At 38.5% G+C, this 25907-nt stretch overlaps 1 protein-coding gene and 1 long non-coding RNA gene across 3 annotated transcripts in view; one reads left to right on the plus strand and one right to left on the minus strand.

Moving 5' to 3' along the window:
- The window catches only part of LOC147035745 (extracellular calcium-sensing receptor-like), a 145062-nt gene that overhangs the window by 114488 nt on the left and 4667 nt on the right, over positions 1-25907 (minus strand). For both annotated transcript variants that reach the window (XM_085847225.1, XM_085847215.1), the window contains exons 2-4: positions 16132-16399; positions 8472-8726; positions 7832-8169 (exon numbers count right to left, since the gene is read on the minus strand). In XM_085847225.1, the coding sequence (XP_085703351.1) occupies positions 7832-8169; positions 8472-8726; positions 16132-16399 (861 nt within the window). The remainder of the gene's footprint in view (positions 1-7831; positions 8170-8471; positions 8727-16131; positions 16400-25907) is intronic.
- LOC147035746 (uncharacterized) overlaps positions 1-25907 on the plus strand; it is a 137341-nt gene that overhangs the window by 76481 nt on the left and 34953 nt on the right. The gene's annotated exons all lie outside the window — the stretch shown is intronic.

The raw sequence follows: 25907 nt of genomic DNA on the forward strand, positions 1-25907 counted from the left end.
CATGTGCAAAATGCATTTGTACGTACTGTATAAGGCGCGCGACATCTCGACTCTCGAGTCAATCCACTCTGTGTGAGTTACTCTATGTGACGTCATGCTGTGATTCGATGAACTCAATTTTTTAAGGGGCGGGGCACAGCAAGTTGCGAATAGCTCCAGAAATGATCTAAATATTGCTCTAATTATCCCATTTTTGATTAAATAAAAAAACATGGGTGATTTCTTCACTGGGAAGGTCAAGTTAATATATAAATAACAACTTTATTTTGCATTTCAGGGGAGCTTTAAACTAAAATTCATCTTCGGTATCATCTTCGGTACTTTCACAATCATCTATAAAACTACTTTCATAACTATCGTTTGAACACAAACACTCAGTATCATAACTGTCATTTGAACACAAACTCTCGCTATCATAACTGTCATTATTCTCATAATCTTCAAAATCTTCAGTTGAATAATGACTTATTTAATTAGCAGAAAAAGCATTACCATCGATATGTATATACTTTTTTTCATTAACAGATTAAACTACTACTTTTTTATAATTAAGGTAATTTTAAAATGATCCATAACTTCTATTGAACGAAATGTCATTTCATCTGACATATTAACATCCTATATTTCATCAGGATTTACATCTTTAGGGTTGTTGAAAAAAATACAAATTTCTCCTTGCATATTACAGATGGTCTTATCTTTTCTTTTTAAAGCCTCATCCATAAGGTTTTTATTTTTTGATACTTTTTCTTGTTTCATTGCCTTTTCTAGTTTTGAATATATAACCAGAAGGAGAGGAGTAACTTTTGTTAAAGATACGTTAATTGATGTTCTTCCAGATATACTAAAAGCCCTTCCACTGAAGGAAATTGAAGAACTCATATTATTCACCATAATTGTTTTTATCCAAAAGTTATTCTAATTATCTTTGTTCAATTTTACATCCTTGACATATTTGTCAGTATCTTTTACAAATGAAGAGATTGATTGAAACTTGTCTTTTGTGTCTTGATTAATTGTATTTATTATGTGAAAAAGTTGGAGGATAAAATGGTTTTATGCACAGATTCACCCATAAATTAAAGGAAATTTTCATTTAGAACATTTTATTTAAAGCAAAGTTATATTATATAAATATGCTGAATACAACGGACCACGATGTTTGTAATCATGAATATAAATCTTATAAAAAACACCTTCAAATCAACAAACACACATTCAATCTTTTCAGACAAATCTCTCCACTTGACCAATGAACAAAACATTGTGATAGATGTGATAATGATATTCTTATTTTTTTTAAAATAATAAACACCTTCAATCACGCAAACACAACAACAATGAAGAAAGGGAAGATGCCACTAAATTCTCCATTGAAAACTCTAATGAGGCATTTAAAGGACATATAAAAATAAGATTGTTTCATTTTCAAGACCCTGGACCATCTACAATCATGGAAGCTGTTGATATGGTTAAACAAAGCATTGAAACCATAATTTTAAAACATTAAGTGTAATGAAAACTTTTAAGTTTTATATGGGAGTAAAATTGAAAATGGTAAGACAAGACGACGGAACGACTCCCTATATGAGGACAACCCCTCGCTTTATCTCATCATTTCAAGATTTTGTAAGATGTGATGTTTACGATGAACTCCAGAGACAAGAACAAGATGTTGAGAACACTGCAGTAGGTAGTGGATTTACTATCACAAAAATAATCTTTTTAGATATAAACATCTTAAAATCAGATCCTCTTAAAGCTGCTTCTTATATTGATTTTCCAAAAGAGATAAAACTTAAGAAAGCGGTTGTTAACATTCAAAACAAAGATAATAAATATTTTCTATGGTCTGTTCTTGCTCACTTCCATCCTACACAATGGAATCCTGAAAGGGTTGAACATTATTAGAAATACTAGAATAAATTAAATGTTAAAGATTTAAAGTTTCCAATGTTATTGAGAGATATGCCAAAATTTGAGAAAATGAATAATCTATCTGTTAATGTATATAGATCAATGGATACAAACAAAGTTCAAATATTAAAAATTTCAAACAACTATAAAAATGATGAAACACACATTGACCTTCTCCACTTTACTTCAAAGGAAAAATCACATTATGCTTTCATCAAAAATTTCTCAAGATTAATCAAATAACAACTACATAAGAGAAAATGTAAAACGTATCCTTGTAAGAGATGTCACAACTCCTTTCTCACAAAAGAACGATTAAATAAACATTCGAAATATTGTAGTAATCAGAAATCAACTGTAATCAATTTACCAAAAGCAGGTTCAATCATATCATTCAAAGATTTTAACAAATCTATAAAACATCCGTTTGTGATATATTTTGATTTTGAAAGTATCCTTGAAAAGATAGATACTGTTTCTCCAAATCCAAATAAATCATACACAAATAAATACAAAAACATACTCCTTGTGGTTTCTGTTATTATATCAAATAAGCTGTTGGTGATGAATATAACAAGTTATAACTTTATAGAGGAGAAGATGCCTCAGACGAGTTTGTAAGACGATTGGAAAAGGACTGTATAAGATGAAGAGAAATAATGGTGAAAACCTATAAACCTATGTCATTAACAAAGGGAGAGAAAAAGGAATTTAAAAAGAACAGTATCTGTCATATTTATGAGGAGAAAATTGAGGAAGACGTCAAGGTTAGGGATCACTGTCATCTTGCTGGTAAATATAGAGGTCAAGCTCATTCCCGTTGTAATCTTAATTACAAGCCTCCAAATTTTATTCCTGTCTTTCTTCACAACAACACTGACTATGACACACATCTATTTATAAATTAAATTTCAAAGACATCTCGAGATATTTCTGCCATTCCTAACACAGATAAAAAATATATCTCATTCACAAAAACAATCCATACATCCCCCATAACCCATATCAGATTTCTTGACACATACAAGTTTATGTCAAGTCCATTATCTAACTTTGTATCAAATATTGAAAACTTCCCGAATCTTAAATCACATTTCTCAAATCAAGAAGAGATTGATCTCTTATCACAAAAGGGAATATATCCATATGACTATATGGATTCATTTGAGAAGTTTAAAGAAACACAACTTCCTTCAAGGGAAAGTTTCTATGGAAAGTTAAAAAAACTCATATTTCCGAAAGAGATTATACACAAGCTAAAAAGGTTTGGGAGAAGTTTAATACAAAGAATGTTGGAGAATATCATGATTTGTATCTCAAAACTGATGTATTGTTATTGGTTGATGTGTTTGAAACTTTTAGAACACTGACATAATAAAAATTCTTATGGATTAGACCCCGTTCACAATTACACAGCCCCGGGCTTGTCTTGGAGTTCTATGTTAAAATTGACAAAAAAATTGGAATTAATCAGTGATATAGATATGCTTTTAATGACAGAGAAGGCAAAAAGCAGAGGAATATCTCAAGTATGTTCCAAGAGATATGCCAAAGCAAATAATAAATATCTTCCTGAAATAAATATAAATATAAGGACAACTCTTACCTGATGTATTATGATGCTAACAATTTGTATGGGTGGGCTATATCTAAATCCTTACCTGATGGAAAACTTAAATGGGTTAAAGAAAAACATCATGAAAAAGTTTTACTTGACATTGTTGTCTCCTCTCAAAAAGAATTGGATGAAGCTGAAGTTGGATATTATTTTGAGGTTGAGTTAAAATATCCAGAAGAACTACATAACAAACATAAAGACCGACCTTATGCCCCTGATAAAGAAAGTCCAAGAAAAGAATGGTTAAGTGATTACCAACATTTCATTATCAACCAACAACAAACAAATTTGTTGACAAAAAACAACCAACAAAAACAACAAAAAACCAACCACAACAAAAACAAACCAAAAGAAAACAAGATTACCAACCAACAAATCGTCATTTAATATAAAAGGTAAATCTGTAGAAACACTACTTACAACATTATATGATAAAGAAAGTTATGTTTTACATCAAAGGAACTTGAGACAATATTTATCTGCTGGGTTGAGAGTGAGAAAAATTTATCGAATTTTCAAATTTAAACAAAGTCATTGATTAAAGAAATATATTGATTTTAATACAAACAAGGCGGGAGATGACAATGGTTCACAAGCAGTATTTGACGATGTAGATTGTTTCAGAAGTCAAGGATGAGACAATGTGATAATTTTTGATCAAGTTATTAAAATGATCAACATGATGTGGTATGGGTGACAGGTTATTAGCTGCAAAATGTCGAAAACCCGGTTTCGTTCAACAACTTTCAAAATTTGACCTTTGCATAACCATTAAAGGTCACAAAACAATTTGTGGACATTAAAATAAGGAAACAGGATATGTACTATAGTTTATTGGAGTTAGTTCGTTGAAGAAGGTCGAAAACCCGGTTCGATTCCCAGAACTTTGAAAATTTGACCTTTGTGGCCTTTAAAGGTCAAAGGTCAAGGATTATGACCTTTGATGCAAAACTTCCTCTGGAACATTCCAGGAACAATATAATGTCATATCGGCTATATGGCATTTCGCACTCCTCGGATTATCCATACTTTGATGAAATCAGCGTAAAAACAAACTTGAAGGGGGTGCCACGGGCAAGCTGTTCGAGATAGAGCAAAATGGTTTGAATACTTTAAGTGGGAAATGACCTCAACATTATGCATAGAATTATTGTCATCCAAGCTCTCAAAGTTTGGGCGGTCGTATGATTTTTATGTCAAATTTCGCGATTTTCTAAGTTTTTGACCTTGTGACCTTGACCTTGGGATGAAAATGAAAGATCGGACAAATGACACGTTTTAGATAATTCATTTTTCTATTCAAATACCGAAGAAACAATTCCATTCAGTAAATTCCTTGGAGAAGATAGATTTTTAATCCGACTACCCCCTAAAAATACTATTTTTTGTGCGTGGCTCCCCCCACAATTGGCGTAGCATGCCCTCATCCAGGAAAACTGAACGAGACATTGATAGGAAACACATAACCAAGTTTCATCAAGATCGGATCAAAGTGCACAGAGTTAGGCTCTGGATAGACAGACACACAGACGTAACGAATATAGTGGTCACTCTGGCTGGCACTCATGAACCAAAAAACAAAAATTACAAGTGGTGTGGCTCCGCCCACAATGGGCATTCTTTGCTGCTTCCCCACTATCTGTCACCGCCCATTTCTTCAAAACCTATCTTCTCCCTCAAAATTGACCGAATCAAACTAATTTTTTTTATATATATATGTTGTACATATGGCCCAATGCACACAATTTCTCGAGGGGGAATTTCGATAAAAACTCGAGAAAAAATATGAAAAAAATTCAAGTGGGCAAGTCTCCGCCCACAATGGGCGTGGGATGCCCATCACCAGGAAGACAAAACTAGGCATTGATATCAACATTATATTCAAGATTCATCCAAATTGGAAGACATCTCACGAAGTTGTGCTCTGGACAGACAGACAGACATACATGCAGACTCACAGACATAACGAATATAGTGGTCACTCTGGCTGGCGCTTGTGAACCAAAAGGAGAACAGAAGTAAAAACAGATTTTGAGAAGGACTTTTATTAATCAATGAATAATGCTGTATTTGCAAAGACAATGGAAAATGTTAGGAATCGACAAAACATAAGACTTTCTACATCTTGGAAACAGGCTTCAAAGTTAATTAATCGACCAAGTTTTGAACGAGCGGAGGTGTTTTCAGAGAACTTTTGTGCTAGTCATTTGAAAGAAGAGAGTATTGAAATGGATAAACCTATTCATACAGGAACATCAATTCTTGACTTGTCAAAGTCGATAATGTATGACTATTACTCTAATAATTTAAAATTAAAGTAGAAGGATAATGTGTCATTGATATATATGGATACAGATAGTTTCATATTAGAAATTAAGACAAGTGATGTATTTGAGGATATGTTTGATAATATTGATATATATATATATATATATATATATATATATATATATATATATATATATATATATATATATATATATATATATGTATGATACAAGTAATTATAAGTCTGATATTATGTTGTTTTCATTAAAGAATAAAAAGGTTATTGGTAAGTTTAAGGATGAGTTGGGTGGAAAGGTTGTGAGTGAATTTGTGAGTTTGAGATCAAAGTCTTATGCTTTTACGTATATTGATAATAATAACATTGAAAGGTGTGATAAGAAGCTTATGGGAATAAAGAAAAATATAATCAAGGAAACAATAAACTTTAAACATTATTACAACTGTTTAACCTTAAAGAATGAAGAGTACAGAAAAATGAATACAATAAGAAGGTATAAACATCAATTATATACAGAAGAGATCAATAAGAAAGCATAAGGAGCTTTTGATGATAAAATATATATTTTGGAGAATGGAATCAAGAGTATCCCTTATGGTTATAAGTATAAGTGTTCAGGGGAGTCTTTTTACTGATTTATACATGATAGAACCAAGCAATAACCAAACCAAAGAGTGGAGATGTAATCAACCTTGGTATTTAAATGGGAAACATAACGAATGTGAGAAATATCAAATAAGTTTTATTGAAGAAATAACCGGGTAAAGTGAATAAAACAAATAAGCGGATAAATTAAATTACAAATAAGTTTGAGGATGTCAATAAAAAAATTAATATCCTAGAATGGACTGAAAACTTTGATTGTTATCAATTGAACAATGGAAAAACAATTTACTACAATCTCAAAATGATATGTGGCTCAGGAGGTGCTCAAATAAGAGCATTAAGAGAAGTTTATCATTTTATTTCTGCTCAACAAAGACATAAAAACCAAGAACTAAGTTCTAAAATAATATTTGTGAATATACTCGATGGTGATGAATGTTATCAGAAAATTAATTTATAACTTCGAATAGAACATGAACAAATATTCATTGGATCACTCTTTGAATGGAATGAAAATATAAAAGGAAATCATTAAGTCTTAGTTTAACATGTGCTCAATGGAACAGAGATCGGTCTCCTCTTTTGACTTGGTGGGCCGAGAGTCAGAGGGGGCGGAGGTGGTGGGGGGGGGGTGAATGGAAGGGAAAAAAACAGTGTGGAACAGAGACATGAGGAGATCTGTGGAAGTGAAAGGGATGGAGTGGGAACACAGGTGAAACACCCTGAATACGTCACGGCCTTTGAGGAAGGGGGGAGGGGGGAGGGAGGAGTGGGGGGGGGAGAAAATAATTCTCCTAATTTGGGTTTTTTAGGCCTTGAGACAGTCTCAATTTAACTTGAGCTTGTATGGTAGGGGGAGAAAATCATTCACGTGTTTAACCTTATGAGCCTCGAGTCAGAGAGCTTCCCCATTCACTTTTATGGGGGCGGGGGAGAGGGAGGGGGGAATGACTCTCCTGTTTAGGGTTTTGCCAGGGTTAATTCAGAGAGTTTTCCCCATTTTCCCCATTTATTTGCAAGGATGACTTAGAAGCCCCATTTATCCTCAAAACACACACACACACACACACACACACACACACACACACACACACACACACACACACACACACGCACACATGCTCACACAACACAAAGAGAGGGGCTGCTCTCATCTTACACTCTGGAAATATTTACTCTCCGTAGGTCAATTGAGCACCTTCATAATTTATTATTGTGGGACAGCTTTTGGATGCCCTCTGGGCTTCCAGTGCACTCACTTGCAGTGCGCTGAGGTTGACACGCAACAATATAGACTTCTGTGGAAAGGCAAAGCTACAAAGTATTCACCAGGCTCTTCCTTTTGCCTGCCACAACAAAAATCTACAAATGCAAAAAGATAGGTAACATAGAGAATGAATTACCTGCCAAACTTTAAAACTCTCCACACTTGCACATGATCCATTTTCAAATGGACCATTACTGGGTGTACAAGCTTGTAAATTGTGCAATGAATGTGCCACAGTGTAAACAGCCAAATACACTTTGTAGGTGAATCGAAAGTCAGAAATATCTGTAAGAGTAGTTTGAACTCGTGCTAATTCCTCATGTCCAGTGCAGGCTTTCATGTTTGGGACTTCGGCTTTGGTCCAAGAGCAATTGAAAGTTTTTGACCAGAATTCGAGAATGAAATCTTCAATATCATCACCAGTAAAATTAGTGTCATCTTTTCGAGCTGTATCGACTGATTTGATGGAAATTCCTGCATTCCCATGAACAAAAATCACCTGAGTTTTGCTGCTTTTCATTCACAAAGCTGTAAATGTTGAATGTCTGGCATTGTTATATTATGTCTTAAATCAATGCAAACGTTACTGTTATGGAAAGTCGTGTCGTTATCAAACATCTTACATTTGTTTAAATTTTCATGCTGTAAACAATACAATTCAATGTCTTTATCAAACAAAAATGCACAATTATTATTTTGTAACTTCTTTAAGAAAAGTTGTTTATTCAAAATCAGAGTTGCTTCTCAAAATCAATTCAGCCCATCAGTAAGTTTACCTTTCCGAGGACGAATGTTTAATAAAAAATCCATAAAACCCAGAATTTTTCCTGCTGGCAAAGCTGTTCCAATTGTTGTTTCAAACACATTCACGAACCTTGGAACCAAAACCTGAGAATCCACCCAGGCCTCACTGGCTATCCAAATTTTACCTGAAATATTCCTTCGCAACAATGCTTCTGCCATTGGAATGATACTCACATCCACAGCAAAGAGTAATATTACATTTGCTTTGGTGTTTGCAATAGTTTTACCTGTAAAATATTTTTTCGTTAGGTCAAAATGAAGTAACTAAATGAGAAATGTTGTAATATGAAGTGCTTATCATCGTACTATCATCTCTGCAATACGATTCAATGTCAGTCTATCTGTCTGTGTGTCACGCAACTCCTCGACTGACGGTTGCACCCCATTTGGATTTCTACCAAACTAATCATCTGTTTTGAGAGGTTTACACAAGCACAACATTTTTAACAGTAGTCCTGGTGCTGACCAATTGGGTGTGCCTGTATTTCCTTTCACTTTTCAAGTGGTCATTGTGATATAACCAAGTTTTAATGTAAAATGTATATTTATGCTCCACCCATGTCCTGCTTCATGCATATTCATGTTTTTCCTCATTCATATTTATGTGCCACCCATGTGTTGTGTCATCTCTGCTGCGAGGCGTTCAGTGGTTTGGCTCTTCCTTGTTGAGAAGAATGGTGGTTGTGTGTGGAAAAAGCACCGTTTTTACTATCACACTTGTAGTGTTTTAAAATATAGTAAAAGTGATGTAAACCTTTAAGTGTTGGTAAGCTGCCTGGAGCATTCTTTCTTCAAAGAATCTGGACACGGACACCATTCCAGGAGATTAAAAACCTGACTTCACGTTTGTCTCGCCCCTGGGATAAAAAGTTGTCATATCGAGCATGCATCACAAAGGTCTGTCGCTGGTTCCAGGGATTCCTCCAACTCTTTCAGGTCTTCAATTATGCTGAAGGCCAAATCAGAAGCAGCTGAGACTTCTGTCAGAGCTGCACATTAATGTTGCCTTCTGGCAGCCAAGCTGTCAGAATGGTACGACATCTCTTCTGGATTTGGTTATGACCAATTTCCTGCAAATGTCTGCTGTTCTTCTTTTCCTCCAAGCAGATTGTTCAAGTGGACATCTCTCTGGCCTTTCTCAGAGAGCCACCACAGTGACGACGAGTTGGGCATTTCACTCAGCCCGAATGGCAGGGACTTCAAGCAGTCAATCTTCGAGACTTCTCTCCCATTTCTACTGCCTCTGACATCAAATCATCCTGGGAATTTTTCTCAAAGAAATTTGCCCTTTCTCATGCACAGATTTATCCCATCTTGTCTTCAGTTGTCATACCGGTACCACCGTCCATGCTACACTGAAGCTTGTAGCGAGGCAGTTGTCCTAAAATAACTTCCCTTCATCTCACAGAAGGCAAATCCAACTTAAAGCAATCTCAGTTCCTTCCACAAAACTTCCACAAAAATGCTATAAGTTCCCCTTCCATCACCTCCCTTACCTCAAATGGCTGCATAGCTTACACTGCACGCAAAAAGGCTGAATGGCTAAACTCTGTATTTGCTTTTCAATCTTGTGTCTCAAACCCATCCCTTTCTGTAGCCACCTTACCCTGTCACATCCAGCTTTTCCGAGACTCTGTGTCCTTTTCTCCCGATAAGGTGGAGATTTTGCAGTCAAACCACGACTCTGACTCGGCAACTGGTCCAGACAGCATCAGTCCACATGTCATAAAAACCTGCTCTTCTGCTCTTGCTCACACTCTGCTCTATTCACCCTCACATTTGCTCACGGTCATCCACCACATGCTTGGAAATCTGCAAAAATTACCACTCTGCATAAAGAAGGTGCAAAAACAGATCCCTGTAACTAAAGACCAATAAGCCTAACCCAATCATCAATAAGGTTATTGGAATCCATCATCACTTCTGACAAGAAATGGCTTGATTTGCGATCATCAATTTGGATTCAGACCCAGTCAACCTACCCTGGACATGTTGCTTCTGCTTTCACAACAATGGATGTATGTCCTCATTGACAGACATGAGATCAGAGCCATCTCCCGAGACATATCGTGAGCTTTCGCTATGATCTGGCACTTCACCCTCCTCACAAAACTCTCTTCCGATGATATGTGAGGCAATCTCCACTCATGGCTCACAGCTTTCCTCTCCTGTCGCAATCAACATGTGGGCTTTAATGGATTTCCCTCATCCCCTCTTCTTGTCCAAGCCTGAGTTTCTCAAGTCAGTGTTCTGGGCCCTGTGCTTTTTCTTGATTTCATCAATGATCTCTCCGACACTCTGGAAAATCCTCTATATCTGATTGCTCATGACTCCACCCTCTGCCAACCCATCTGTTGTCACTCAGATCGGCAGGCAGCAGCCATTTCACTCTGCATATCTGCATAAAATCACAATCAGTTCCAAAACTTGGAACATGTCTTCAAGCATTTCAAATCTCACACTCTCTTTATGTCTTTGAAAGGACCATCTGGAAACCAGGACCACCCCCCCCACCCCCATCTACTTTCTCAATATTCCTCTTGAAGAAGTTAGGGTTACCCTGAGTGATGAACCAATGATTTCAAATTTTGATTCATCAGTCAATAAGACCTTCTTCCAGTTTTCAGTAGTCCACTGGTGTTGCTTCATGACCAAGGCAAGCCTCTTTTTCTTATTTTGCCATCTTAGCAATGGCTTTCTTATTGCCATTCGACCTGTCGAACCTGCAACTCGAAGTCTTCTCTTCACAGTTAAAACTGAGACTTCCTTACTTCGACCAGTGCAAGGGGAGAGGAAGGGTGATAAAATGTGCCCAAACAGCAACGTTTTCTTTTTAATCGCAGGGTTCGATATAAAAACAGGCTGGAGCATTTAAAACCCATGATATCAACCTGGCAAAGGCCTGCCTGCAAGTGTGCATGCTCACATATGCAGTGACCTTTACACCCCTCCGGTCAGCTCACTCCAAATCTAATTCGTACATATTACAGTCCCTCAACAGAGTGTAATGGCTGGGGAAAGGGGAGGATGGAGGAAAGGGAGAGAGGGGAGTGGTCAGAGAGAGATAGAGGGAGAGGGTCAGAGAGATAGATAGGGGTGGGAGAGAGATGAGGTTGGTAGGGGGAGTGAGGGATGGGATATTGTTGAGAGAGGTAGAGGGGTGAGAGGGGTTGAGGGGTGAGAGATGGGAGGGGACAGAGAGGGGAGGGAAAAGTGTGGAGGGGGAGAAGAGAGGGGGAGATTCCTCAACATGATGGCACACACATTGATGAATCACTCTGCCTGTGAAACAGTGGGATAACAGTTTACAGCGTGGTTGAGATTCAAACTCAGGCTTTACAGCTTCGAGCAAGCATGCATACCTCTTGGCTATCCTGCTGTGATGTGGATCATTGTTTTGTATCTGAAAACATTTTTCAAACTCATTGTAATCATCTCATTTATTTTCATGGACAACCAATATCCACATGGACAACAGCGCCGTGATATTGATATGGAAGTTTGTAGAGATCAAAGCTTGAAGAGTACTCCAAGCAAGCATTCCAACAAGCTGGTTGAAAAAACTTTTACAAACTAAAAATTTGATTTTTTTCATCTGTATTTATTTATGCTGAAGTGACAGGTCATAAAATGAAAGAAAATCATACAAAAAGGGGAAATGTTCTTTAAAATAAAATTGCCCATTTCCAGTGACAGTGTGAATGTTCTGGAGCACTCACCAAGCGGCTTAAGCACACAGGGAAGCACTCCAACAAAACAATTGATAAGAAAAGGCTTGCTTGGCAAACAATTAATGATGGCCAATCTGTCATATTAAACACCTCCAGGAGACGCCCAAGCAATGTCCAAATTGGACAAATGAACACTTTTTTTATCAGTCGGAACTGCTGCTAAGTTCATTTCTGGAGCTTACCTTTTGTAATACAGCTAAGTTTAAGAGATTGTGAAGGATAGAGAATATGCGAAAATTAATTAAACCACAAACACTGCTGTCTTCCGGTGTATATAAGCATTGCAATTTGTAATGTATCCAGCGATTTGAAGGTATGCTGATCAGGCATTTGGTGATATAAGTGAGGAAAGTGAAAAAAACTTTATTTTAAAAAAAAAAACGGTGTGGCCTGTTCTAAATCAAGGCATTGTTGAGCAACCCCCAAAAAAATAAAAAATGCAGCTTAACACTCTCGCAAACTGAGAGACTGACAAATATGGCATGCCACCATCTTTGAAAGGTTATTCCTTTTGTGTGTGTGGTGATAATCACCCTCTAAATTATCTACTAAAAGGGTATTTAAACTTACCCAACCACCCAATTTTCAATCATGCACCACGTTGGAGTTCCTTCGTATGCATGCAAAGTTTGGGGCTTCGAGGATTCATGGTTTTAGGAGTTATGGAGGAGATGGATGGATTGACGGACAGACTGAAACACACTGACATTTATTATGATAGATAAAGTTATCATTCTGTCTCCTATCTTATTGAGGTATACACCATAAAACAACAAATAGGGCACCTACATGTCGATATATTTTCTGCCATGACATCCTCTGTGTTACCGTTGCACTTGCTGTAGTGCCAATACAACTCACATCATTCACTAATCACACCTTATATAATCTTCCTCCATTCTCTGTGTTCCCTGAATCAGCAACGACCTTTTCTTTTTAACGAAATATTTTACTGGCAGTGCTTTCTCCAACTTTCAAATTCGAGAATCACAGCTCACATCCACTCTTTTGTTCGTCTTTCCTCCAACCTGTGGAACCAACTTCCACATTCTCTTCAATCTCATTCTTCCCTCCAGGTCTTCACGAAAGTTGTTCGCCACCATCTAAGATAATCCCCCGTTCAAAACCATGATCTTTTATACACTGTTAAGCAAACCCCACACTTCCACAAATCTTGCTTCTCTATCCACCTTATCCGCCCCTTGCGTTGTCCCCTACCCCTCATTGCTACTCACATACCTTGTTTGTCCATCACCATCTATTTTCTCCCTTCGTCGTACTGTTGACATTTCCCACTTCTCCTTCTGCTGTTTCTTTTATGATGTTACGTCCTGATCCGTTCAATGTTCCACCTTTTCCATGAGCTTTGACCATGTATACAAAATAGTTGATCCATTTCTGTAATTACTAGTCTTTCATAATCTTTTGATTTACATGAACAGAAAACATAATGTTCTGCTTTATTATTATCCTCGCCGAAGGAGACGGTATTGCATTTGGGTGTTTGTTTGTTTTTCTGTCTGTTTTTCTGCATATAAATTTTATGTTTTTCTCTGCAACAGCTTGTCAGATAAAGAAAAAATTTTCACCACAGGAGCGACTATTCATGAAGAGTGTTTTGATAATTACTCGAAGCACCTGCTCCCTATGTGAGCAGTCAAGGGGGTCATGTTATTATATTTACTAGCCGAAACCCTGTCACAGACGGATTCCGTTCCATGAGACCAATATGACAACCAGTGGCGGCTCTCGTAAGAGCCGGATCCCAGTCGATGTACTCCATGGCCTTACCTAATGAGGCCTACAAAACGTCGTTGTACACGACATTTTTGCTGTACACTATTCCTTGTGAAGAAGTCCCCTGATTTGTGCACGTGTCTACTTTGACGTACACCGTGTCAAAACTTCTCAGGTCACAGTACGGAGAAAAACGTGACGTGACCGCTAGGAGTAGCACAAAATAGGTCCTTCAGTATTAATATATAGACGCTTCAGAGTTGAAGGTTGACTATTGCCACTATGTGCGATACACTCTTACAGGTAAGAAGTTTCTTTCAGTCCAGGTCACAGTACTGAGAAAAACGTGACGTGACCGCTAGGAGGAGCACAAAATTATTCCTTCAGTATTAATATATATATTAATATATAGATGCCTATTTTTCTCCAAAGGGTCCCAGGATTACACACCCAAAAATGGTTGCGATTAGTTCAGCCGTTTTTGCGGTACCTGGGAACAGATGGACGGACGGACGGTGAATTATAGTAAGAATAGAAGCACCCACTCCCTACGGAGCCATCAAGGGGGTCATGTTATTATATTTATGCCTATTTCACTCCAAGTGTTCCCTGCATTACACATCCAAAAAATAGTTGCGATCGGTTCAGCCGTTTTTGCGGTACCTGGGAACAGACAGATGGACGGACGGATGGAGATTTGGTGAATTACAGTAAAGATGACGTCATATGTCACATGGTGTGGCAGCCATGTTGAAAAACCAAAAACTTTGGACCTCTATCTCTGAAACCGCACCAAGGAAAATATTGAACTTGGCACATAGCAACAATTCCTCATGCAGAATAAAGGAATTTTTTAATGATGTCATATGTGCTATCATTATGACGTCATAATTGTATATGTAGAACGCGACATCTGATCAGTATGAAAAAAAATTTGAGGGTTATCTAGGATTACAATCGTCCACAGAAGAAAATGATGACGTCATCAGTCACGTGATTTGACGGCCATATTGTATTTTTTTTTCCAAAAAATCCTTCAAAATTCTTCTCCGAAGTAGCTGAACAGATCGAAGTGAAAATTTACCTGCATATCTGAATATCCATGAGGAACAAAAGGCTCACAAATATGATGTCAGAGTTCACATGGTTTGGCAGCCATGTTGGAATTACCCTAAAACCTAGTAAAAAAAAATCCTTCTCCAGAATGGCTGGACAGATTGAGAGGAAACTTCATACAATTGTTCCCAAAGCCTTGGGTGTACAAGTTTGTTAAGGAATAATTGAAAGGTTACATAGTTTGACAACCATATTGGATTTAACAAAAATATTAAATAATGTTTTTTTCTGGAACAGTTAAATCGATTGAAGTGAAACTTCACAATTATGATCATGTAGTTATGTGGAATACAGGTTTCAAATTTCAACTTGATCGGACACATGTTCTGGCAGCCAGAAGTATTCAAATATTTTTGATCTAGGCTCATTTGTTTTTTTGTTGTTTTTATTAAGGCTCACTTGGCTGTGCCTGGATGGGTTTGACAGTATGGGAGATGCAAATGAAATGTGAATCCTATCCAGGTTCCTCCTGATGACTTCATCTTTGCTTTTTGCTTCTTTGGGTTCCTTATGATTACTTCAATGCAGGACTGTACAGATTTGTTCTTCCATGATATTTGAATTTAATTTATTTTAATCCCATTCTGAATTCAATTGAATAATAATAAAAACAAACATCATGGGTCAGAGTCAAGTGTCCAATCAAAGCGGGGTTGCATCAAAGTGGGATGTCCTGGTACACAGTCATCACTGCCAGCAGTTATAAAGTGGCAGTTCTAGTTATGTCTCTTATTAATTGCATACTACACAAGTACACAAACACCACACAAAATACACCACACAAAACTACACAAACACAACACAAAACAAGTCCTGGTTCGGGTGTGCAATCTCTGATTTCTCTTTTTCTTGTTTCCATTCCAAAGTTTATGCAAATCCATAGTTCCTGTAGTTTAGTTAATCATTTGTTTACTTTCACAAACATAACAATGTTGAAACAAAAACCAAACTCCCCCACCTCTCCTAAAAATAATCTTCCCTTCCTTTGTTATGACTACAATTATCTCCACTCTACCTTTTGGGTGAACACCACGAACATAGTACTTACCTAATTCATTGTGGAATTTCTCATCAAAATACAACTTCTGATAAAAAGCAATACACACGCCTGCATTATGCACTTCTTCAATAAACTGTGCTACTCCAAACTTCCCATATTGATTAACCCCTTCAATTACTCCAATATAACTCCATCCAAATAATGTAGCTATCCTTGCCAATGCAGCAGATTGATAGGCATCACTCGGAATTGTGCGGAAAAATGAAGGAAAACGTTTTTTGTCACTGTAACATTTGCAAGTAAACCAAAAGTCCACCTGAAAAAAGAAAGTAGGGATATTAATTTACAATGGCACTTTTTCTGATTCATCAAATTGTTATTCACCAGAAGGAGGACACGATATCAGGATAAAATGTTAACATTAAAAAGTATTCACATTTATTTTTTCACATTTATGTTTTTCCAATTTCTATTCTCTACCCACACAGAATCAGGTCAGGTCAAGTATGGCAGCATGCACTGGAGCAGCACGTTACTGCATCCACTTTCTGCAGGTACTCCAGGGGCCTCTGTCTGACCACCCCCCAAGTAGATTGCTTGCCCATCACCATTTCATTGAAATGCCAAACCCTGCTGCAACCACGGACCATGTGGTCCACCCATTGGCTCATAAGGCTCTCACTCTGAGAGAATATGGTGAGCAGGATATCATTGCCAAGGTAAGTGAATCCTTCCATGACCTCAACATCCTCACCACAAACAGGAGCAGAGATGACAGCAGCATCCAAGATGTCAATATTTGCCTGATCTTAGTTTTAATCCAAGAAATCTGTAATCCCAGAAGTTCCACCTCCTCATTCAGTGATTTTATGGCCCCGGTAAGGATATCCAACGTCTCCACAAGGATGATTGCATCATCGACAAAGTCATCGTCAGAGATCTTGACATTCCCAAATGATACACCACTGCTTGATGTCTCCAAATTTATCCCCAGAATCCAGTCCAAGCAAGTGTTGAAAAGTGTGTGGGCCAGTACACCCCCCCCCCTGACAAACTCCAGTAACAGATGGAAATAAGTCGGAGATGGAACCACCATACCTCACTGCACACTCTCTCTCCACCACAACAGAGTTCAGAAATGAGCTCAATCAGTTTTGGTGGCACCCCATGAAGACTAACAATCTTCCAGAGTGCATCCTGATTCACTGATTTGAATGTATGCCAAGATCAACATCGGCTTTGGGCTTCCCCTGCCAAAACTCTCGTCTGTGTTCAGTGAGGACCCAAAGAGGAAGGATACAGTCAATTGTTGACCTCTGGTTTAAAGCCCGACTGCACTGGGTGCTGCTTAAGCAGATTTTCTTTTTTGTATACATTGTCGAAGCTCGTGTGAGAGCTAACACGCAATGCACAGCAAGGGGGCATGAAACAAGAGGGGTGGGAGTGGGAAGAACAAAACAGTGGGGAACAGAGACATTAGGAGATCTGTGGAAGGGAGAGGGATGGGGTGGGGAACGTGGGGTATACAAGATGGACATTACATTGACTTTCAGCAAAGAAAGCTGGGAATTGGAAGGAGAAAGTTTTGGGGTGGATTAACTGGGGTAGAAAAGATCGAGGATTTGGATGGGGGATGATAAGAGGTGGTGGTGAACAGCAGTTTTGAAGGCCTGGAGGGAAGAATGGGATTGAATGGAGTGAGGGAATTTATTCGAAAGGCGGGGAAAAAGAGGAATGAAAGAATGAATGTGAGCAGTGATTCGTGATTTTGGTAGTTTTACCAGAAGAGGGTTGTTGGCGGATCTTGAGCGCCCTGTGGAAATATGGTGAGGACAAATCTCAGACACAGCAGTGGGGGCGAGACCAGAGAAGAGATGATGGAAGACAGAAAGACCAGCAACCTGGAAGCGGTGAGAGAGTGCGAGGCCCAAAGCCTCGGCTTCATCGCTGGAGATGCCAATGATCTGAAATGCCTTGGTTTCCACAGCGTGAAGCCGAGAAAGGTGGGAGGCAGGAGTACCAGCCCAGATGGGAGAGCGGTACTTCTTCAGGCTGTGGATGAAAGCTTTGTATGTGGTCAGGAGCTCAGGTGGGCCGATGAAGAACTTTGCACGATGGAGAAGTCCCAGTCGCGACTGGCTTTGGAGGCCAGGTTGGAAATTTGGCTTTCCCAGGAAAGATCATGGCAAATAGTGAGACCCAGAAGCTTGAAAGAAAGGATGTTGAGAAAGTGGATGGGGGGGGGGGTTGCCAAACGGTGCTTTCAGAGAGACAAAGTGAGAGTGTTAGATTTGTCCAGATTGAAAGACATGTTCCACGTGTTGAACCCGTTTGTGATTTTAACCAGATCTGCTGAGAGTGAAGAAGCTGCTGCTTGCCGGTCTGAGGGATGTCAGATGGTACAGCAGAGGTGGAGTAATCAGCAAAGATATAGAGAGGATTTTCCAGAGAGTCGGAGAGATCATTGATGAAAACCAGAAAAAGAACAGGGCCCAGAACGCAACCTTGAAGAATTCCAGCCTGCACAGGAAGAGGGGATGAAAGAACTCCATTTAGGGCCACACATTGACTGTGAAAGGAGAGGAAGTCTGCTAGCCATGAGTGGAGTTTGCCTTGGATACCATAGGAGGAGAGTTTTGTGAGCAGGGCATCATGCCTGACCGTGTCAAAAGCCCGTGATATGTCTTGGGATATGGCTCTGATGTCATGTCTGGCATTGAGGACCTCCATCCATTGATGGGAGAGCAGAAGCAGCATATCCAGGATAGTGGGATGTGGTCTGAAACCAAAGTCATGATCAGAAATCAGGCCATTGGAGAAGAGGAAGGATTTAATGTCTGAAGCGATGATGGATTCCATGACCTTGCTGATGATTGGGAGAAGGCTGATTGGTCTTTAGTTGCAGGGATCTGTTTTTGCAACTTTTTTATGCAGGGCAGGAATATTTTCTGATTTCCAAGCAGATGACAGATGACAATGAGCAAATGAGAGGGTGATTATAACAGAGAGAGTGTTCACAAGCACAGAGGAGCAGGTTTTTAGGACAAGTGTGCTGATGCCGTCTGGACCGGTTGCAGAATCTGAGTCGAGGTTTGACAGCACGCTCTCCACATTGTCAGGAGAAAAGGGCACAGAGTCCAGGGACAGTTGGGTGTGACTGAGTAAGCTGGGTACAGAAAGCGATGGGTTTTGGACACAATATTTCGATGCAAATACCGAGTTTAGACATTCAGCCTTTTCATGTGTGGTATTAGCAGTGCAGACATTTGAGTTAAGGGAGGGGATGGAGGGGGAACATACACCAGAAACAGATTTGATTAAACACCACCAGGATTTGGAGGAGGGAGAGAGGTTGGAGAGTTCAGACTTGAGCTTCGAAAGATGATGTTTTCTGGCTCTCCTGAGGGTAAATACACATTTGTTCTGAGCTGTTTGGAAGGACCTGAGATTACCCTCATACTCCTGGCTCTAGGGGGGCGTGGAGGGGGAGGGGGTGGGTGTTTGTGTCCATGACTCTTTTGGAGCATCACCCTATTTTTTTTTGTTCTATATGCCAAGTCTTTCAAAAAAAGTTTGGGTAACACATCCAGATCAATTACGTTTTCTCTGTGGGGTCCATCTTCCATTCGCATTTGGTTACCAACAAAGCATAATTGACCCAAAATGCCCGTATTGGGGTTAGATGGAATAAATCATTATTAAGCATCCATAAATTATTCATTTTGATTTACTTCAATTACTTATGCATTGCTTAACACATTTCAGCGTGATTTATTCTCTTGAAACTTGGTTCACAGTAGAAAATGACCATATTTTATGTAATTTTAGTCAAAAATAGTCAAAAATAGCTTTCAACTTGAAAGTAGCTCAAAGTTTGATGGTCTCTGAATGTCTTAATATTGTAAGTAGAGCTATAAAATTTGGCCAAAAGTTTCATTTTTAAGTTCTCGAAGAAATTCAATTTTCATATTCTCACAATGAGGCTATGTTTGATGACCACAGAGCTCATTGTAAACCAAAGTCACCCCGACCCCCAAATGGCCACTTTTGCGGTATTTCATCAAATGATATCTCCTTCATTAAATGCCATGGAACATTAATTTTTATACTAAATATAGGTTATTGACCCCAAGGAATTCATTGGTAACATATTTGTATTTTTTAGCTGATCTCATTAGCATAATCCCAAGATTTTCCTCAAAATGACTGCCAAAATAATGAAAAGTAGACATGATTTAACATTGAAGCTTTAACTAATGGTCGAAAACAGTGATGTGCATATGCTTCAATCCTACAGAGACTATATTGAGAAACTCATCTTAATTAGATGTAGGGGAACTTGGGGCACAACCACATACCGGGGCAAGGTCAAGCACCAAAAGATTTCCATATTTTATTTCTAGCCATCACACAATGTTTGGAATGATATGGGCTTTTCCTCAATAAAGGTCATACTATAATGACAATGCTGTTAGGGTCCAGTTGACCTTGACCCCATTGTTCAAGGCCAACCACCATGTCAGCAAAAGATTTCATATGTTGTTTCCCATTTATTCATAAAACATATATGTAACCGAGCCATCAGACCATTTTTTTTAGAAAGATAAGGACATTTTTTTATACAAAGGGAACACTGTTGAGAGTCTATCTGACCTTGAATCCTTCACTCAAGGTCAAATATCAGGTGAACAAATGATGCCCCAAATGTGATTTCCTATTAGTGTTTAATACATACCTAAGCCCTCAGACCATTTTAAAGTAAATTACAGGGATATGAAAGTCTACGATGTCATTTTTGGGGATACCTAAGTGAGGTAACTATGATGTCACAGTCAGGTTAACTCTGATGTCACTTCCTCTTGGCAACTGGATTCTCAAGAAAAAGAAGAGAAAACAATGCTGCAAACAAAAGGTAAGATTTTAATGGTCACCATTGATTTTAAGTAAATATAATGGTCAAAAGTTGTAAATGAAATATCAAAGAATAATTTATGTGTATTATGTAGTGTTTGTCGCAATATTGGTTCCAGCAGTATGTAGCGTAGGTAGTGTAGTACTTAGAAAATGTTATAAATCTTGAATGTTGGATGAGTGATAATTCAAGAAAATGTATCAACAACACATAAGAAAAATATTACCTCGACTTTGTGAGCTACTTTATCGTAATGTCCATGTTACTAGTATTAGAATGCAGTATGTTTGCTGTAGTTTTCTAGAAAACTATCCAGGTACATGTATGTATGAAGAAAATTATGTTGTTTGTGTAATAATATTAGTACTAGCGGTATGTGGCATATGTAATGTAGCATTTAGAACAAGTTACCTTGAATGCTGGATGAGTGATAATTCAATAAAATATATCAACAAGTCAGGAACACATTGAGCTATTTGGTAGCAATGTTTATGTAACTTATAGTATTGATGTATGTGCACCACTGTATTAATGGTTGTGCATGAACCAGAAATTATTTCAATGTGTCAACATTAAAATTTTAAAATTAATATTGCTTTTGACTTGTTTTAATAGATAGGCTGGAGGGAGTGGGAAGGATATTAAGTTAGAGTTTCATCTTCAATATTGTTCTGTATTCCGAATTTTCAATATTTTGGCAAAAATTTTGGAATTATTAATAAGTAGATCAACTCCAAAAACTCCAAAAATGTAACCAATGAATTTCTTGTGGTCAAAAACCTATATAAACATGTTGTATCAAAAATCAACTTCCCATGCCGTTTAGTTGAGTGGAAATCATCATTTGATGAAATACCGTAAAAGTGGCCATTTGTGGGCAGCGGTGACTTTGGTTTACAATGAGTTTTTTTCAATATATTGGCAGCAATTTTGGAATTATGCAAAGTAGATCAACTACAAAACTACAAAAATTTTGTCAATGAATTCCTTGGGGCCAATAACTTATATTTAGAACAAAAAAAATCAACTTCCCATGCCATTTCGTTGAGGAGATATCATCATTTGATGAAATTCCATAAAAGTGGCCATTTGGGGGTAGGGGTGACATTTGTTTACAAAGATCTCTATGGTCATCACATATAGCTCCATTATGATAATATGAAAATTGAATTGCTCAGAGAACTTAATAATGAAACTTTTTGGCCAAATTTTATAGCTCTACTTAAATATTAAGTCATTCTGAGACCATCAAACTTTGAGGTACTTTCAAGTTGAATGCTATATTTGACAATTTTTGACTAAAATTACGTAAAATATGGTCATTTTCTACTATGAGCCAAGTTTTAAGACAATAAATCATGCTAAAATGTATTAAGCAATGCATTCATAATTGAAGTAAATAAAAATTAATACTTTATGGATGTTTACTCATGATTTATTCCATCTAAACCCAATATGGGCATTTTGTTTCAATTATAATTTGCTTGTAGCCAACTGCGAATCCAAAATGGACCCTACAGAGAAAATGTACTTGATCTGGAGGTGTTACCCAAACTTTTTTTGAATGTCTTGGCATATAGAACCAAAAAAAATAGGGTGATGCTCTAAAAGAGTCATGTGCACAAACACCCCCCCCCAGAGCCTATACTATCAGTTGGGTTTGCTTTGCATGAGGCAAAGGCAAGTTGTTTCAGAACAACTGCCTCGCTACAATTTTCAGTGAACTATGGGCAGGAGGAAGGGAAGAACAACTGAAGACAAGAAGGGATAAATCTGTGTATGAGAGAGAGCAAGTTTCTTTGAAAGCTTTGCCCAGATGAGTTCATGTTGGAGAAAGTAGCGATGGGTGACCAGTCGAGAACATTGATGGCTGCTTGAAGACCCTGCCAGTTGGCTTGAGTGAAATGCCAGACTCGACGGCACCGAGTTGTTTCTCTGATACCAGCCAAGGAGATGTCCACTTTGCCAAGCATATTGTCAGAAGAACCGATTGGTGCGGAAAAAAGAACAGCAGATATTGTCAGGGATAATGTTGACTTCCTCCTCAGTATCATCATTCCACCAGTTGAGTGCCAGGGGTATTGCCACTATTTCTTTTATTTACACGACATGATTGTAAGTGAACATTGACTGTACACAGAATCCTGGAGGCTAGAGAATGCAAAATTTGTTGATTACAAGTAAATTTTGTGCAGGGGGAGGCCATTCAGCCCATCATGTCTGTGCCACACCAATACCAGATTTAATGAATCCATTGATATCCCTCGCCATTGTGTGCAGCCTTTTTGGCTGCTGCACTGGTCCTCATTTTGCCGACCTCTGAAGGATGACAGGCTGAGTCAACCCCCTGGTGTTAATTCAGCAGCCAACAGGTCTTGAAGTCAGGACCTGAGGATCCCAAGCCACCATCCTTACTGCTCAGCCAACACCTGGTTATATTAATGATGGAAAGCAAAATGATGGAAAGCTCGACGTCCCAGAGCCTTTCATGTTGTCCTAATATAACACCACAAACAATTGGAATTATTAGGAGTACAAATGGATGAAAATAATGAAAACCAAAATAGACAAAAACAATGAAAAACTAGAAACCAGAGTGATACCTTCCTTTTTAGCTCACAGCCGCAACAGGTCTAATCAGTGTTTCAATCCTTGAGAAGGAGGGGAGCAGGAAGCGGAGTTTGAGTTGGGATGTCGTGGGGGAGGGATGCGGAATTGGAGTTGGCAAGTGGGGAGGGATGTGGAGTTGCAGAAGAAATGGGTTGAGGACTCAAATTAAGTCACATTTTACATTCCGTGGATTTTCAATTGGTCTCTGCCATTATGCTGTCAACAGACTTTCCTGTCAAACCCCTTAATTATTTTATACTCTATTGAACACTAATTCCTTTACAACGGTCTGGTGCATCTGGGTTATCCGCTCGTACATATGCATTATATGTTTACAAAGGGCTCTGCTGAATACACATTTGCATCGGTATTGGGTCAGCAGATTTACAGCCCACTGGATCTCACTTGGATTGTACTGCAGGCAATAACAGGAAAATTATTAAATTCTTAATAAAATAGACTCCCTTACAACACTAGGCACAAAACAAATCCCAAGTTATGGAGAATGCCACCAATACAATCATCCGATCCGAGTATAGTGCAAAAAGCAAATCAAAGTTCAACTACCTCAAAGAAAATAAAAGAATTGGGGCAATACCCCTGGGAGCTCACCTGGTTGAATAATGATAATGAGGAGGGAGTCAACACGGGACGGAATCTGCAAAAGCTACCAATGAACCAATGTCATAACAAATACCAAATTTAGGGAGCAATCCCCCCACCCCCTGCAAACCCACTTCGACCCCAATTTTTTAAAATAGTGTGAACAAACTTTGATATGTCACGGGTGAAGAAAGTTGCAGTCAAATTTCATCGAAATTGAGTGTCGGTTTGGAGAAGAAAGTGAATACATATTTTAGTGGGCCACCCACCCATACACCCACTAAGACTTCGAACTTTTTATGTCGTCAACAAATTTTGCTACATCACAGGTGATAGAGGTTTTGGTGCAGTTATATTTGAATTGTGTGTGTAGTTTCTGAGAAGAAAGAAAATACCTATTTGATGGGACAACCCCACATACACCGCCTCAGACCTTAATTTTTTTTAATGGTGTCAACAAACTTTGGTGCATCACAGGTGATAAAGGCTGTTGTAAAGTTAAATAAAAATTGTGTGTGTTGTTTTGGAGAAGAAACAAAGGCAGATTTTTTGGGGAAAACCCCCCTTCGACACCAATTTTTAAAATGTTGTGAGCAAAGTTTTGAACATCATGGGTGTTGAAGGTTGCAGTGAAGTTTGATCAAAATTGTGTGTGTAGTTTCTGAGAATAAAGCAAATAGTGATTTTATGGGGTACCCCCCCAGTAGACTCCATTTGGGCCCTATTTGTTGAATGCTAGGAACAAATATTGGTACATCATGGCTGAGTAAGGTTGTTGTCAAGTTTCATGAAAATCGTGTGCGTAGTTTCACAGAAGTTGCACATGTTTATGGATGGATGGATTATGTGTTATCCCATAAGCTCACCAGAACTATTGTTGCGGAGCCGGGTTTGGGGGCAGTGAACGACCGCTAGATGGAGCAGTTGGGCCGTCTCCCACAGAACACCCGGAATTGAAGGTCGTCGCTCCGGATAACTCTGAAGCCAACGGGTCGCTTAATCGACCATGGTCGCCAATATTTCGACGGCGTGGGGTAGCGTTTATTTGTCTATTCCAATTTACCTAAGTAACCACGCCGTCTAACTACTGGGGAAGCCACACCCTCGGCAGGCTTCGTCCGAACTGAGTCGCTGTTACCGACTCGGGTCTGGCATAACCGAGCGGGAATTAACAAAACCTGCCTGTCCAAATAGCAATTTATGGAAAAAGCGGCCTCACTAATTCTCAAGCCCAAACCATACTGGGTCAATGAAAGAAAACACAGGCAATGAACTGGAACATTTAACAGTTATTTATTTACAATAGGCAACAGGGAGGGAAACACGATCACTGTAGTTAATTGTCTTCGAGGTAGTGGTGCAACACAACCATGTTTCTGTGCTTACTGATTTTTTCATTGTGCCTTCTGGAACACCTATACTCGGCATGGACCTCTTCACTGCTCTTGGAATGAATATTGTTAATGAATGTGTTGCACACCTCTGTGCATCAAACATCGGCTTGGAGACATCTAATACTAACATCACTGCAACACTAGGTCATGTAAAAGGATTTTTACACAGAGTGAAGAGAGAACACGATGTGGTGCCAATGCAGCAGAAGCTTCGCCATTTACCTTTTGCTATTCATGATGCTCTCACAATAAGTGAATGAAGAAGGAAATAATGCATGGAAATAAAAATTGTAATCAGGTGAAAC

The sequence above is a fragment of the Eptatretus burgeri genome, chromosome 1 (genome assembly GCF_056783735.1).
Source record: "Eptatretus burgeri isolate ZD-2024b chromosome 1, Ebu_testis_v1, whole genome shotgun sequence".
NCBI lineage: Eukaryota > Metazoa > Chordata > Myxini > Myxiniformes > Myxinidae > Eptatretus > Eptatretus burgeri.